The sequence below is a fragment of the Macaca thibetana genome, chromosome 4 (genome assembly GCF_024542745.1).
Source record: "Macaca thibetana thibetana isolate TM-01 chromosome 4, ASM2454274v1, whole genome shotgun sequence".
NCBI lineage: Eukaryota > Metazoa > Chordata > Mammalia > Primates > Cercopithecidae > Macaca > Macaca thibetana.
This window is the reverse complement of record NC_065581.1, coordinates 45,358,645-45,371,961: the sequence shown is the minus strand read 5'-3', so window position 1 is coordinate 45,371,961 and position 13,317 is coordinate 45,358,645. Positions and strand designations below refer to the sequence as shown.

Below are 13,317 nucleotides of genomic sequence, written 5' to 3'. Positions count from 1 at the left end.
GTTTGATTACAAGAAAGCTATAATCAAAAAGACAGAAAACAAGTGTTGGTGAGGATGTAAACAATCAGAACCCTTATACATTCCTAATAAAAATGTACAACGGGCTAGGCACGGTGGCTTATGCCTGTAATCCCACCGTTTTGGGAGGCTGAGGCACAGAAGGATCACTTGAGGTTCTTGAGGTCAGGAGTTCAAGACCAGCCTGGGCAACACAGTGAGACGCCCATCTCTACAAAAAATTAGAAAATTAATTGGGCCTTGTGGTGCATGCCTGTAGTACCAGCTACTCGGGAGGCCAGGTTGGGAGGATCGCTTGAGCCCAGGAGGTCAAGGTTGCAGTGAGCCATGATTGTACCACTGCACTCCAGCCTGGGCAACAAAGCAAGACCATGTCTCAAAAATAAATAAATAAAATGGTGCAGCGACTTTGGAAAACAGTCTGGCAGCTCCTCATAAAGTTAAACATAGTTACCACAGGACCCAGCAATTCCACTCCTAGGTATATACGCAAGAGAAAGGAAAAAAACATGTCCACACAAGCATCTGTTCAAAGCATTATTCCTAACAGTCTAAAGGTAGAAACAACCCAACTGTCCACCAGCTGACAAGTGGATAAACAAAACATGGTATATTCATACAATGGAACATTACGCAACGACAAAAAGGAATGTAGTACTGATACAAGCTACAACATGGATGAACCCTGACGATATTATGCAAAGTGAAAAAAGCCAGTCACAAAACATCACATATTATATGATTTCATTTACATATATGTGCAGAATAGGGAACTCTATAGAGATACAAAGTAGATTAATGGGTGCCTAAAAACTTGGCAGGTTTGAGGGGAATGGGGAATGGGTAGGGGTTTTTTTTCTGGATGATAAAATTATTCTAAAATTGACTGTGGTGATGGCTATACAACTCGATAAATACAGTAAAAATGGGTGAATTCTGTAAGAATGATATCTCAATAAAACTTTAAAAACCATGAAAGGAGTTCCATTAAATGTCCCTTATATTACTGTAAAATGTAATTTTTTCCCAAAATTTAAAAAACTATGTATTTTTTTTAATTTCAAGTGTGAATAATCACACTTGCAAACTTCTTCAAACAGCACCACTGAAAAAAGTAGGGGTCAGGTGCAGTGTCTCATGCCTGTAATCCCAGCATTCTGAGAGGCCAAGGCGGGCAAATCACTTAAACCCAGGAATTCGAGACCAGCCTGGGGCAATATGCCGAAACCCTGTCTCTACTAGAAGTAAAAAAACTGGCTGGGCACAGTGGCCATGATTGTGCCACTGCACTCCAGCCTGGGAGATGCGAGTGAGACCCCGTCTCAAAAAAAAAAAAATGGGGAACAGGTTATTCCTATCTGTCAGAGAAGTGGAGACATCTGAAAGGCTGAGGCGTGGATAAAGCGACAGAACCAGGAAAGCACGCTCTGTATTTTAATGAAAGGGCTGGATAAGTGCTACACACGCACAAGCAATACTAAGCCACGTAACACTGACAGAGCCTCTATCAGAAGCATCTCCATCACTTCAGGGCCACCAGGAGGAGATGGCTAGTGGGATTCTTACAATATCTATAGCCATTATTGCCCCCTGTTATTAACAGGTCTATATCATTTAAGTGGATTCCTGTCTGTATTCTGGATTGTTTAGTTCCCTCCATGTTTCCTCTGTGAGTGGTTAGGTTTTCTAAACTTTCCCAGCCTGCCTGAACAGGCTTATCTGACACTTTACCTGGCCTTGAACACCCGAGAACACATTCCTTACTTGTGTTCAGAGTCCAAGGAAATAAATGCAAGATCACATTATCGTTTTTAAAGCTTCTGATATGCTAGATATTTTACTTATTTACTTGAGAAACCGTATGTTCAGACCTCCTCAAAGCCTTGAGCTGGTTAATAACTAGTGTGCCATAAATTCGTAAACTTTCATGAAACAATATAAAAAGAGAAGAAAAGGGAGAGTGATAATAAAAAACAACATCTATGAGATTTTTAGTCTCACACATACACCCCTCCCCTCTCTCTGTCTCTCAGGATTTACAAAAGACAGAGGGGCTTTACTCTCTGAAGACAGTACAAAAAAGATTTCTAAACCAGAGAATACCAAGAGTTAAGAGCAAAATTATCACTGTGAAAATAGAGAAATGAAGCAGAAGTTTTTATTTTAGATTGGAGACATCCAGCCTTTTTCCCCAACTTTTTCCCCAGAGGCTGGCCAACTTTATACCCTGTAGATAGGAGACTGGAAATTACTTCTCTGAGGAATCTAACCTAAGCAAAAAGAACTAACACTGACCCAAAAGGACTAACACTGACATCAAGAATTTCCCCAATGAAACATCCCAGCCATATCTGTCTCCAGGGAAGCCAAGAGTCAAAGAGCCCTACCCACACCCAGAGAGTTTCCAATCAGCTTGTGATTGCCCCCCACCCACTTCCAGACACAGGCAAAGAGCACCAGACATTTGAGGAAATATCCATCAGGAAAGACAGAAAGGAAACAAAACAAAAAACTTAGAAACTATGCAAGGAAAAGAAAACTTGTAAAAACAAAACCATCATTAACAGCCTCAGAGACATAAGATACTCATGAAATAAGAGATGGTAAAAAAAAAAAATACCAAACAAAATTTTAAAAAGCACTTAAACATTACATATATGATAGTAAATTAAAAACCAAATAAAGAAAAAATTGAGAAAACCTCCTACAAATAAATCAAAATCAGTAAGATAGAAAACTGCAGAGGAATTAATAGAAAACTTGGAGGTTCATAAAGAGATCAACAAAAGGGAGAAAAAAATTTTAATTCAAAATAATTTTACAAAATTGAAGGCCAGGAGTCTCCGGAATAAAAATATCCACAGTGGTTGAAAAAGACCTACACCAAGAAACATGCATCATAAATCATGTAAGATAATATAAGTTTCCAGAAAAGAAAAAACTAGGTTTCCTTTTAACAAACTGAACAGTATGGGAGGTCTCAAGAGCAACAGTGGAAGCCAGAAGACCCTGCAGCACTACCTTCAACACTGTGAACAAAAACCACTGCAATATGGGATTCTATACCCAGTTATACTATCAATCAAGAGGGTAGATTAGTAATTGACAGATACGCAAGATCTTGAAAAATTCTACCTCTGCAAACAACCTAAGGGTCCATCAATGGAAAAATGAATTAAAAAATATGTTGTATATAAACACAATAAAATACTTTTCAGCCTTAAAAAAGAAATCCTGTCATTTGTGACAAGATGCATGAAACTGAAGGACGTTACATTACGTGAAATAAGCCAGATACAGAAAGACAAATTTTACTTATTTGTAACAAATGTTACTTATTTTGGATCTAAAAAAGTCAAACTCACAGAAAAAGAGTAAAATGGTGGTTACTAGAGGCTGAGGGATGAGGGAACCAGGGAGATGTCTGTCAAAGGACACAAAATTTCAGTAAGAGAGGAGAAATAAGTTCAAGAGATTATACATTGCAGTAATTATAGTGAATAACAGTATACTGTACATTTGAACATTGCTAAGGGTAGATTTTAAGTGTTCTTACCACAAAAAAATGATAAATACGTAAAGTAATGTACATGTTAAACAGCTTGACTTAGCCATTCCATAAGGTATATATATATCAAAACATCATACTGTACACCATAGATACAATTTTTCCTTATCAATGAAAAAAACTAATAAAAAAAAATCTACCTCCTATGAACCCTTTCTCTGAAAGCTACTGAATGATAATCTTCATTGAACAAGGGAGTAAACCAAGACAGCCAAAGGCATGGGAGCCCGAAAAGACGTGATCCAAGGGACTCTCTAGGGTGACAGTGAAGGGAAATCAAAAGAACAAGCCATAAACAAGCCCTGAAGAAAAATCACTCCAGGCAAGAACATTCGGAAGTTCTAAGAAAGACTTCTTCAAAGAGATAAGAATATCTGAAGTCAGTACAGGTTAGAGAAAACGGACACAGCCAGGGTAGTCTAGAGTTGAATTAGGGCTTAGTCAAAAAACTTAGCAACTGAATAAAACAAGTATTAACTCCAAGAAAAACAAAATACTATACTGCAAAGCAAAATGGTATGCTATAGATTACATACTATATGTAAGAGTATTACATATTTGTATAACTTACACAAATTATAAGGTAATTCATGGTTTAGCAATGAATAGGATTTACAAGAGTCATAAGATAAACCAAGAATATAAAGCTAACCAAATTATAACAGACAATAGGGGAACAGAAAACGTATGCATGACGGACACAGAGGGTGTGAAAGCCAAATGTCAAATTATATATGGAAAAACAACAGATAATGCCCAAAACTGAAAATGGTCAACGAGTAACAAAGATCTTAAACGGTGAAAGTAAAACAAAGGGTTGTAACAAGTACCTCTACAGATGAGGGGCACAACTGTTTTTCTTGCTAAGCCTTACACAACCGTTTGCCTTGAATCAAAACCTTAAAATTATATTCCTGACTATCAGAGACGAGGAAATGAGATGTAAGAGTACCAAAAGACCCAACTATGTTTTGTAGGTTTGGATATTCTCTGGTATACAGATACCCTGGGAACACATAAAGCTGTGTCTACCCCATGTGTTAGAGAGAGGGAAGAAAGCAGAATTGCAGGCACACTATGCGAAGCTAAGTACAGAAATGCAAGGAAGTATTTCTTTCTTCCTAGGATTGGTAGGCAATGTGAAATTTTACAAAACTATGCTTTACTAACAGGTACAAAAGACTAATGAAGGTAAAAGGGTTGGCTTCAAAAAGTTACAAATCAATAAATGAGAAAATAAAACTTATTGCTGAATCTATTTAGCTTCTCTACTACAGAAATGTTGCAAGATCTATGCATTCAGGACTCAGTTTCAAACCATTTACACTAAAAGAAACACAACCAAACCACTTAGTTCTCCTGCATGATACTTCTAAGGACAATAAACAAAGTAAAAGGCTCATTCTACTACGTGACACCTTACCTGCAGAATTCTGTCCTGGGAAGCTGGCGTTCGTGGTGTTCTAAGAGCAATGCTGTTGTTGGTGACATTGTACTCAGACAAAAGTGTACTGGAAGCAGAGTTTGTTATGCCAGATTCCTCGGCAGTTTGACGTGCAATTTCACTCGCTTGGCCTACTTTTACAACTTCCTGGAGTTCTGCATCTGAAATCTAAAAGGACACAATTATAGTAAGCAACATTTTAACTGAGGCCGGGCACAGTGGCTCACACTTGTAATCCCAACACTCTGGGAGGCCGAGGAGGGCAAACTGTTTGAGCCCAGGAGTTCGGGACCAACCTGGGCAACACAGCAAAACTGTCTTTTAAAAAAAAAAAAAAAAAAACCCTATTTTAACTGAGAGCTGACACATCTTTAAATTTCCACATTCCAGAAAAACGAATTGCTAAAGCTGTGTGATTAGTATCAGGGGTTCTCGGTAGTACTCATCTTTTTTGTGGCTTTGAAAGTTTCCATAATATAGCTTTAGAAAGTCTTCCTTACAGAATGTGAGGGGAAAATTCACATTTGATATAAAATCAAGCTACAAAGGCTGTATCTCTATACTGAAATTCTTTCAAATCAACGTATCAATGTACCAAGAATGTAAAATAGCAGTATTTATACAAAATTGGAGGAGGAAGACTGAAAACCAATTAAAATATCACACAGAAATACTCCAGTGAGCCACAAGATCCCTAAGAAAATCTAAAGGTGTTGTGTTAGTAATTTTACCAAAATAAATATCCTAAGGTGTACTAAGAAAAAAATTAAAGACAAAATTTCAATTTAATAAATATCCCCACTAGGAATGTCAGGATACGACAAAATTAGTTTATGCCCAAGAATCTTGTGTTGATGCAGCCAATGTGCTCACAGGGGGAAAGAGTTCTTCTGGTCTCCTAAGTCCTTTCTTCTGCACCATTAAATCTGTCCAATTCTACAAAGCTGTACTACTCAAAACAGAAAAAAAAGAAGGTTAGCTAGGCACAGTGGCTCACACCTGTAATCCCAGCACTTTGGGAGGCCGAGGCGAGTAGATCATGAGGTCAAGAAATCGAGACCATCCTGGCCAATATGGTGAAACCCTGTCTCTACTAAAAACACAAAAATTAGCTGGGCATGGTGGCACACGCCTGTAGTCCCAGCTACTTAGAAGACTGAGGCAGGAGAATCACTCGAACCCGGAAGGCAGAGGTTGCAGTGAGCCTAGATGGCGCCACTGTACTCCAACCTGGCGACAGAGCGAGACTCAGTCTCATTAAAAAAAAAAAAAGGTTACTCTAAGGTCCCATGTTTCTGATCAACTAGAATAAGTAAAAAGAAAACAGCCTGTAACAAGCTGAATGAAAGAATGTTTGTATCTTTTCTCCACAACTCCCACATTGATTTTCGTAACTGTTGTCTCAAAAAAGACAAGCAAAACACAATAAAACATTCCCTGGGAGAAGGTAGCTTAAAGTCCACAAAGCCAAACCACACCTTTACCCTTGTCAGCTACAAAAAAGAAGCCTAAAATCCTAACCTGTTGACAAAATGTTAAGAGCTGACGATTACTTACCAAACCATCATATGAGCAGTTTAAGACCTGATACAATAATTTATACAGAGAAGCTGAAGCTATCTTATCATACTATATCACAATTACTTGTGGGTTTTTCTTTTTCTTTTTTTTTTTTTTTTTTAGACAGAGTCTCACTCTGTCACCCAGGCTGGAGTGCGGAGGCACGATCTTGGCTCACTGCGACCTCCACCTCCAGGGTTCCAGTGATTCTCCCGCCTCAGCCTCCTGAGTAGCTGGGATTACAGGTGTGTGCCACCACGCCCAGCTAATTTTTGTATTTTCAGTAGAGACAGGGTTTCACCACACTGGGCAGGAACTCCTGTTGTCTTGAACTCCTGACCTCAGGTTATCTGCCCATCCTGGTCTCCCAAAGTGCTAAAATAACAGGCGTGAGCCACCGCAGCCAGCCCACAATTACTTGTTTTTATGTGTGTCTTACCCATTAAACTGTGAATTTCTTAAGAGCATCCAGCACAAACCTGGCACACAGGCCTTCAAACATTTGCTGAATAAATGATATAAGCATATAAATTCACATAGTGAAAAATTTGCTTTTATCAGATTACCTGAGGGGCAGGAAGTACTAGTTTGCTTCTCTTTTTAGTGAATTCAGAAACACCACTAGTTTGAAGAATAGCTGATGGTAAATCAGATTCTTTTTTCCTTTTCAAATGCTGTTTGTCTTTTTTTCTATCTCTTCCTTCTTTTTCACTGTCATGGATCAAGGTAGAAAAGACATTTGTAAGTTACATACAGGCAAAAACATTAAAATTCATACAAATACTCATACCCTTTGAACAAACAACCTCATTTCTAAGAAAATAACTAAAAAAGCCGGGTGCAGGGGCTCACGCCTGTAATCCCAACACTTTGGGAGGCCAAGGTGGGTGGATTACCTGAGGTCAGGAGTGCAAGACCAGCCAGGCCAACGTGGCGAAATCTCGTCTCTACTAAAAATACAAAAATTAGCCAGGCGTAGTGGCGTGTGCCTGTAATCCCAGCTACTCGGAGGCTGAGGCAGGGGAATCACTAAAACCTGGGAGGTGGAGGTTGCAGTGAGCTGAGATCCTGCCACTATACTCCAGCCTGGGCGATAGAGAAAGACTCCATCTCAAAAAAAAAAAAGAAAACAAAAGAAAAGAACTAAAAAAAGGCAAAAACAATATGCATTAAGTGGTCCCCTACACCATTACTTACTATATTCAAGATAAAAGCAAACTCAGAATAGCAATAAAATTATTAATAACATACCCTAAGTAATTGAAGTACTAAATATTAAAACATATAAGTATGAAGACTGTGATAAGCAAAACATTCCACATAATGTCAAAAGAAAAACTATTCCTATATTATGAACATTCAATGAAAATGTGTGTGCACATAGGAAAAAGTATGACAAGTATGTAAAAAGGACAATGTGTATGAAAGAAATAATATTAAAATATAGTATTTAAATTTCCCTTTAAAACTTACTAAATTGTCATGATTCTTAAAATTCACAAGTTTTTTAAAAAGGCTGTTTTAATACTGACAAGCAACATCTAAACATGATTAAGAAGCCTAAAGACAGGCTCGAAGCAGTCTTTCAAAGCTCCAGGAATACCTCCTCCCCTTCTGCGTCTTTCTTGCCTCCCCCACTTAGTACTCCTTCCAAATCAATAGTTTTCCTGTTCCGTCTCTTTATTTGTACAGCCTACCTAAAGCAAAGTCCTAATTTGAGGAATAAATACAATGGAGCACATCTAAGAAAATCCTATTTTACAATGGCCGATAGCTGTTGTTTTGTAACAATTCATATCAACAGAAATTAAAGGTCAACAGAGCAGAAAACTTTTAAAAATCCTTGACAACCATAAAATACTTTCCCTACAATATTCAGATATGAGATTTAAAGAAACTAAAATTCTCAAGAAATAGGGAAAATCTGCTATCTTCTAAAACATAAAGATTTTATAAAAGTGTATCTATCCCATCAAGTGAAAGGATCAGTAGTTTTTTCTTTTAATTTCATCTTAATAAAAACAAAATTTTTCACTAGAAAAGACTAAAAGGGCCGGGCGTGGTGACTCACGCCTGTAATCCCAACACTTTGTGAGAGAGGCAAAGGGAGGACAGTTTGAGCCTAGGAGTTTAAGGCCAGCATGGATAATATGGCAAGACCCACCTCTCTACAAAAAATAAAAAATTAGCCAGTCATGGTGGCACACATCTGTAGTCCCAGCTACTTGGGAGGTTGAGGTGGAAGGATCACTTGAGCCTGGGAGGTGGAAGATACAGTGAGCTGTGATCATGTCACTGTACTCTAGCCTGGGTGATAGAGTGAGGCCTTGTCTTAAAAAAAAACAAATTTTTTTAAAGACTAAAAAAACCAGACTCAATTTTGACAGATTCCAGCCACCAGTGAAACTAACCTATTCATAAAAGTACCTAAAAGTTAAGATGTGATTCAAAGAGTAAACAATCAATTAAGAGTCACGCACTTCAACTTAAGAGCCATAAACAGCATTCTGTGCTAAAAACATGATAGCCAGAGTCCCTGATTTTCTCAGAAAGATGAATCCATTAAATAAATAAAACCATATGTAGGCCACATTGTACTAATAAAAATCTAGACCAGGCACAGTAACTGATGCCTATAATCCCAACACTTTAAGGAGGATCGCTTGAGCCCAGGAGTTTGAGACCAGTCTGGACAATAAAAGGAGATCCCACCCTACAAAATAAAAAAAAAAAATTATCTAGGTGTGGTGGTGTGCACCTGAAGGCCTAGCTACTCAAGAGGCTGAGGTGGGAGGATTGCTTGAGCCCAGGAGGTCAAGTCTTCAGTAAGTCATGTTTGTACCACTGTACTCCAGCCTGGACAACACAGCAAGACCCTGTCTCAAAAAAAAAATTAATTTTAAAAGAATTTTAAATAAATAATAAAAATCTGGCTCTGACAAGGATAATACTTCGCCCTTCATAAGACTCCTCCTACTATTCCTTTCCATTTCCAAAATCAGAAAGGCAACTTACGATCTTAGCTCCCCATCAAGATCCTGTTGTCTTAATTTCCTGAAATCTGCGTCAAGAGCTTGGTAGTTTTCCTCGGAAGTATCATAAAAACCAAGGGCAGGCTTTTTTTCAAATGGGATTTCAGCATTATAATCAACTCCTCTCTTCCTTTTTCTTTTCTTCTGAATTTCTATGCCAGCTGCTCGAAGTTCTCTTCTTTTTTGGAGGGCAGCAAGACGTCTGAAAAGAATGCAAAATCACTTTGAAAATCATCCGCCATGTGGCAGGGACAAATTATCCCATACAGTTAAAAAAAAACTATCTATTTATTTAGGGAAGAAATATTTATTTAAATCCTTACCTCACATCATTCACCAAAACAAATCCTAGTTTTAATTTAAAGGTGCACACACACATGCACACAATAAGGCAAAAAGAAAAACCAAAAGGAACTACAAGTAAATATATATCTTATTTCTGGATGGAAATGTACTTAGCAAATATAAATTAAATAAATGGCAAAAGAAAAAAATCAACAGCTTTTTTTTTTCCTTTTAGTCCACTCATCTGCACACTGAATAGCTTTGAGATACAAAACTTCTAATTGTAGCACTATGAAAATTTATAAATGAAATTAAAAGGCAAATACTAGGAAAAAATATTTGCAACTAGCATGATGATTAAAGAGTCTAAGCAAAGTTTTTTTCTTTTTTAAATGCACTCAAAGGGTGTAAAAAGAGCAAAAGGAAACAGTTCACAAAGTAAACAATGCAGGCAGCTAAAATGACGAAAGTTTTACTTAACAATTAAAGAATCACAAATTAAATTAACAAGTACCATTTCTGCATATCTAATTAATACCATTCAGTTTTTTGTTTTAATGGCAAGGCTGCAAAAAATGGACAGTCTGCTTCACTGGTAATGAAAAAGTATATTGGTGCATCTTTTCCCAAAGAGAAGTTAGAAATACACATTCACAGCCTAAAGATTTTCATATTTTTTGAGCAGCAATTTCACTCCTTAGCCTTTAGCCTAGGGAAATAATTTAGACCATGAGCAAGGACTTAACTACAAGGCTGTTCACTAAGCACTGTTTATAATAGTGAATAGCTGGATACAATCTAAACATCTATCAGTAAGAAATTAAATGAATTTATAAGATATTATACAGACATTTACATAAACTTTTAAAAGGCTATAAATCTACTCTGACATGGAAAGAGGCCCAGGACATACCACTGTGTAAAAAATGTTAGAAAGTTTACATGTTACAGAGCAACACGTAAGAACTGTATGCGTATCTATCAAAGCACGTCCACCAAAATATTAATAACGATAGTCATTGGAGAGTGGAATTCCATTTAATTTTTACTTTTTTTAATCTTCCTATGTTGCTATAACTGTAATTGAAAGGAGCTGGGCACATTCCTCAGCCCCCAGGCTCAAAACTCCCTGAGCCCAGTACAAACACCACCTGGAAAGTCTCCGATAAGGAGACAGCCGTTCAAGGTTACTGAAAGCGCGGGAGCCAAAAGAATTTCTTTGTTCCCCTGCAACTTTCGGGCTATAAAAAGCAAACGCTCGCATTGATCGGGGCCCTCTTGTATACTGTGTAAAGGAGGGACCAGGTTCGAACTTGTAGTAAAGATCCTTGCCGCTTGGCTTTGACTCTGGACTCTGGTGGTCTTCTTTGGGGAACAAACGGTCTGGGCATAACATCTGGGGGCTCGTCCGGGATTCCCCAAGCCCACCAGACCCCTGGTCAACGGACCTGTTAAGATCGATCTACTGATAGGTGAGCTGGCTCGTCTCCGTTTGTCTGTCTGTGTCTGTGTGTCTGTTCTGAATCTGAATCTGTGACTCGCGAGGTCTGAAACTGAGGCTGGCACAGTCCTGGCGGACGCGCTATAGGACGGCCAGTGGAGACCGGTGGGAGACGTCCCCTGGCTCTCTTCTGATTTAAATTGCGATCTGAGTTGCCGGAGCGCGTTCGCGATCCGGGCAACAGCTGACTCTGACCCCGGTTCCCGGGTGCACGCTTGCGGTCTGAATTGCCCCGGTCCCCGGGTGCGTGCTTGCGGTCTGAATTGCCCCGGTCCCCGGGTGCGCGCTTGCGGTCTGAATTGCCCCGGTCCCCGGGTGCGCGCTTGCGGTCTGAATTGCCCCGGTCCCCGGGCTCCCGGCTTCCGGCGCCGTGCTCCCGGCCCCGGTCCCCGGCTTCCGGCGCCACGCTCCCGGCCCCGGTCCCCGGGCTCCCGGCTTCCGGCGCGGCGCTCCCGGCCCCGGTCCCCGGGCTCCCGGCTTCCGGCGCCGCGCTCCCGGCCCCGGGCCCCGGGTCCCCGGCTTCCGGCGCGGCGCTCCCGGCCCCGGGCCCCGGGCTCCCGGCTTCCGGCGCCGCGCTCCCGGCCCCGGTCCCCGGGCTCCCGGCTTCCGGCGCCGCGCTCCCGGCCCCGGTCTCCGGGCTGCCGAGGCACGCCTGCGACTAGCTATCATTAATAAGTCAGATCAGATTTCCTCTATAGGGATTCTAACCCACATTCCTTTACAGGAAGAGACAGAGAAAGTGAGAAGGGAAATCGGAAAGAGAAAGGGGAGGAAACGGCAGATGTGGAGAGTCAGAGAGAGAGACAGAAAGAAAAAGAGACTGAGTGTGAAGGAGAAAGGACACGGGATGACAGAGAGAAAGAGAGCGCGTGCGAATGAAATAGCGGGAGAGAGCAGGCGGAGGGGAGGCGGCCGGCACTCACGGGCCTGCTGAAAGGGAAAGTAACTTTGAGGGGCCGGCGGGGCGGACGCGAGGGTGCACTTCGCGGACTAGCCCCCCCCAGCCGCCTGACTCCAGGGTGGCTTTACCCCTCCGGGAAATAGGACCCCCAGATGACACAGGAATCCCCAGGCTCCAGTACTGGCCATTCTCCAACAGTGATCTGTATAACTGGAAAACTCAGAGTGCTCAGTTTTCAGACAACCCCAAAGATTTACTGGCTTTACTGGATAGTGTCATGTTCACCCACCAGCCCACTTGGGATGATTGTCAGCAGCTCCTCCGAATCTTGTTTACCACGGAGGAGCGAGAGAGAATACAGGTAGAAGCTAGAAAGCTGGTCCCGGGGGACGATGGTCAACCGACTGCCAACCCCGACCTCATAAACGCGACCTTTCCTCTGACCAGGCCGGCGTGGGACTACAACACGGCAGAAGGTAGGGGACGGCTATGCCTTTATCGCCAGACTCTAATGGCAGGTCTCCGGGCAGCTGCTCACAAGCCCACTAATTTGGCTAAAGTATATTCTATTCTGCAAGAAAAGACAGAGAGCCCAACCACCTACTTAGAAAAATTAATGGAAGCTTTTAGACAGTACACCCCCATAGATCCAGAGGCTCCAGGAAGTCAGGCAGCTGTTGTAATGTCTTTTGTAAATCAGGCAGCCCCAGATATTAAAAGAAAACTCCAAAAATTAGAAGACTTAGAAGGAAAGCGGATCCAAGACCTCCTTCAGATAGCCCAGCGGGTTTACAATAACAGAGATACTCCAGAGGAAAGGCAATTTAAGGCCACTGAAAAAATGACCAAGGTCCTGGCAGCAGTGGTACAGAAAGAGCATCTACAGCCAGAGTACACCCAACCCAGGCGGCCCCCCAGGCATGATAATCTGAGAAAAGACCAATGTGCCTACTGCAAGGAGGCTGGCCACTGGGTAAGAGACTGCCCCAAAAAGAAACAACAAGGACA

The 13,317-nt window shown here is 41.0% G+C and overlaps 1 protein-coding gene across 1 annotated transcript in view; it reads right to left on the bottom strand.

Annotated features, from left to right (window-relative positions):
- CDC5L (cell division cycle 5 like) overlaps nucleotides 1–13,317 on the bottom strand; it is a 65,357-nt gene that overhangs the window by 32,105 nt on the left and 19,935 nt on the right. The window contains exons 6-8 of the mRNA XM_050786922.1: nucleotides 9,606–9,824; nucleotides 7,157–7,301; nucleotides 5,010–5,198 (exon numbers count right to left, since the gene is read on the bottom strand). Coding sequence (XP_050642879.1) covers nucleotides 5,010–5,198; nucleotides 7,157–7,301; nucleotides 9,606–9,824 — 553 coding nt within the window. The remainder of the gene's footprint in view (nucleotides 1–5,009; nucleotides 5,199–7,156; nucleotides 7,302–9,605; nucleotides 9,825–13,317) is intronic.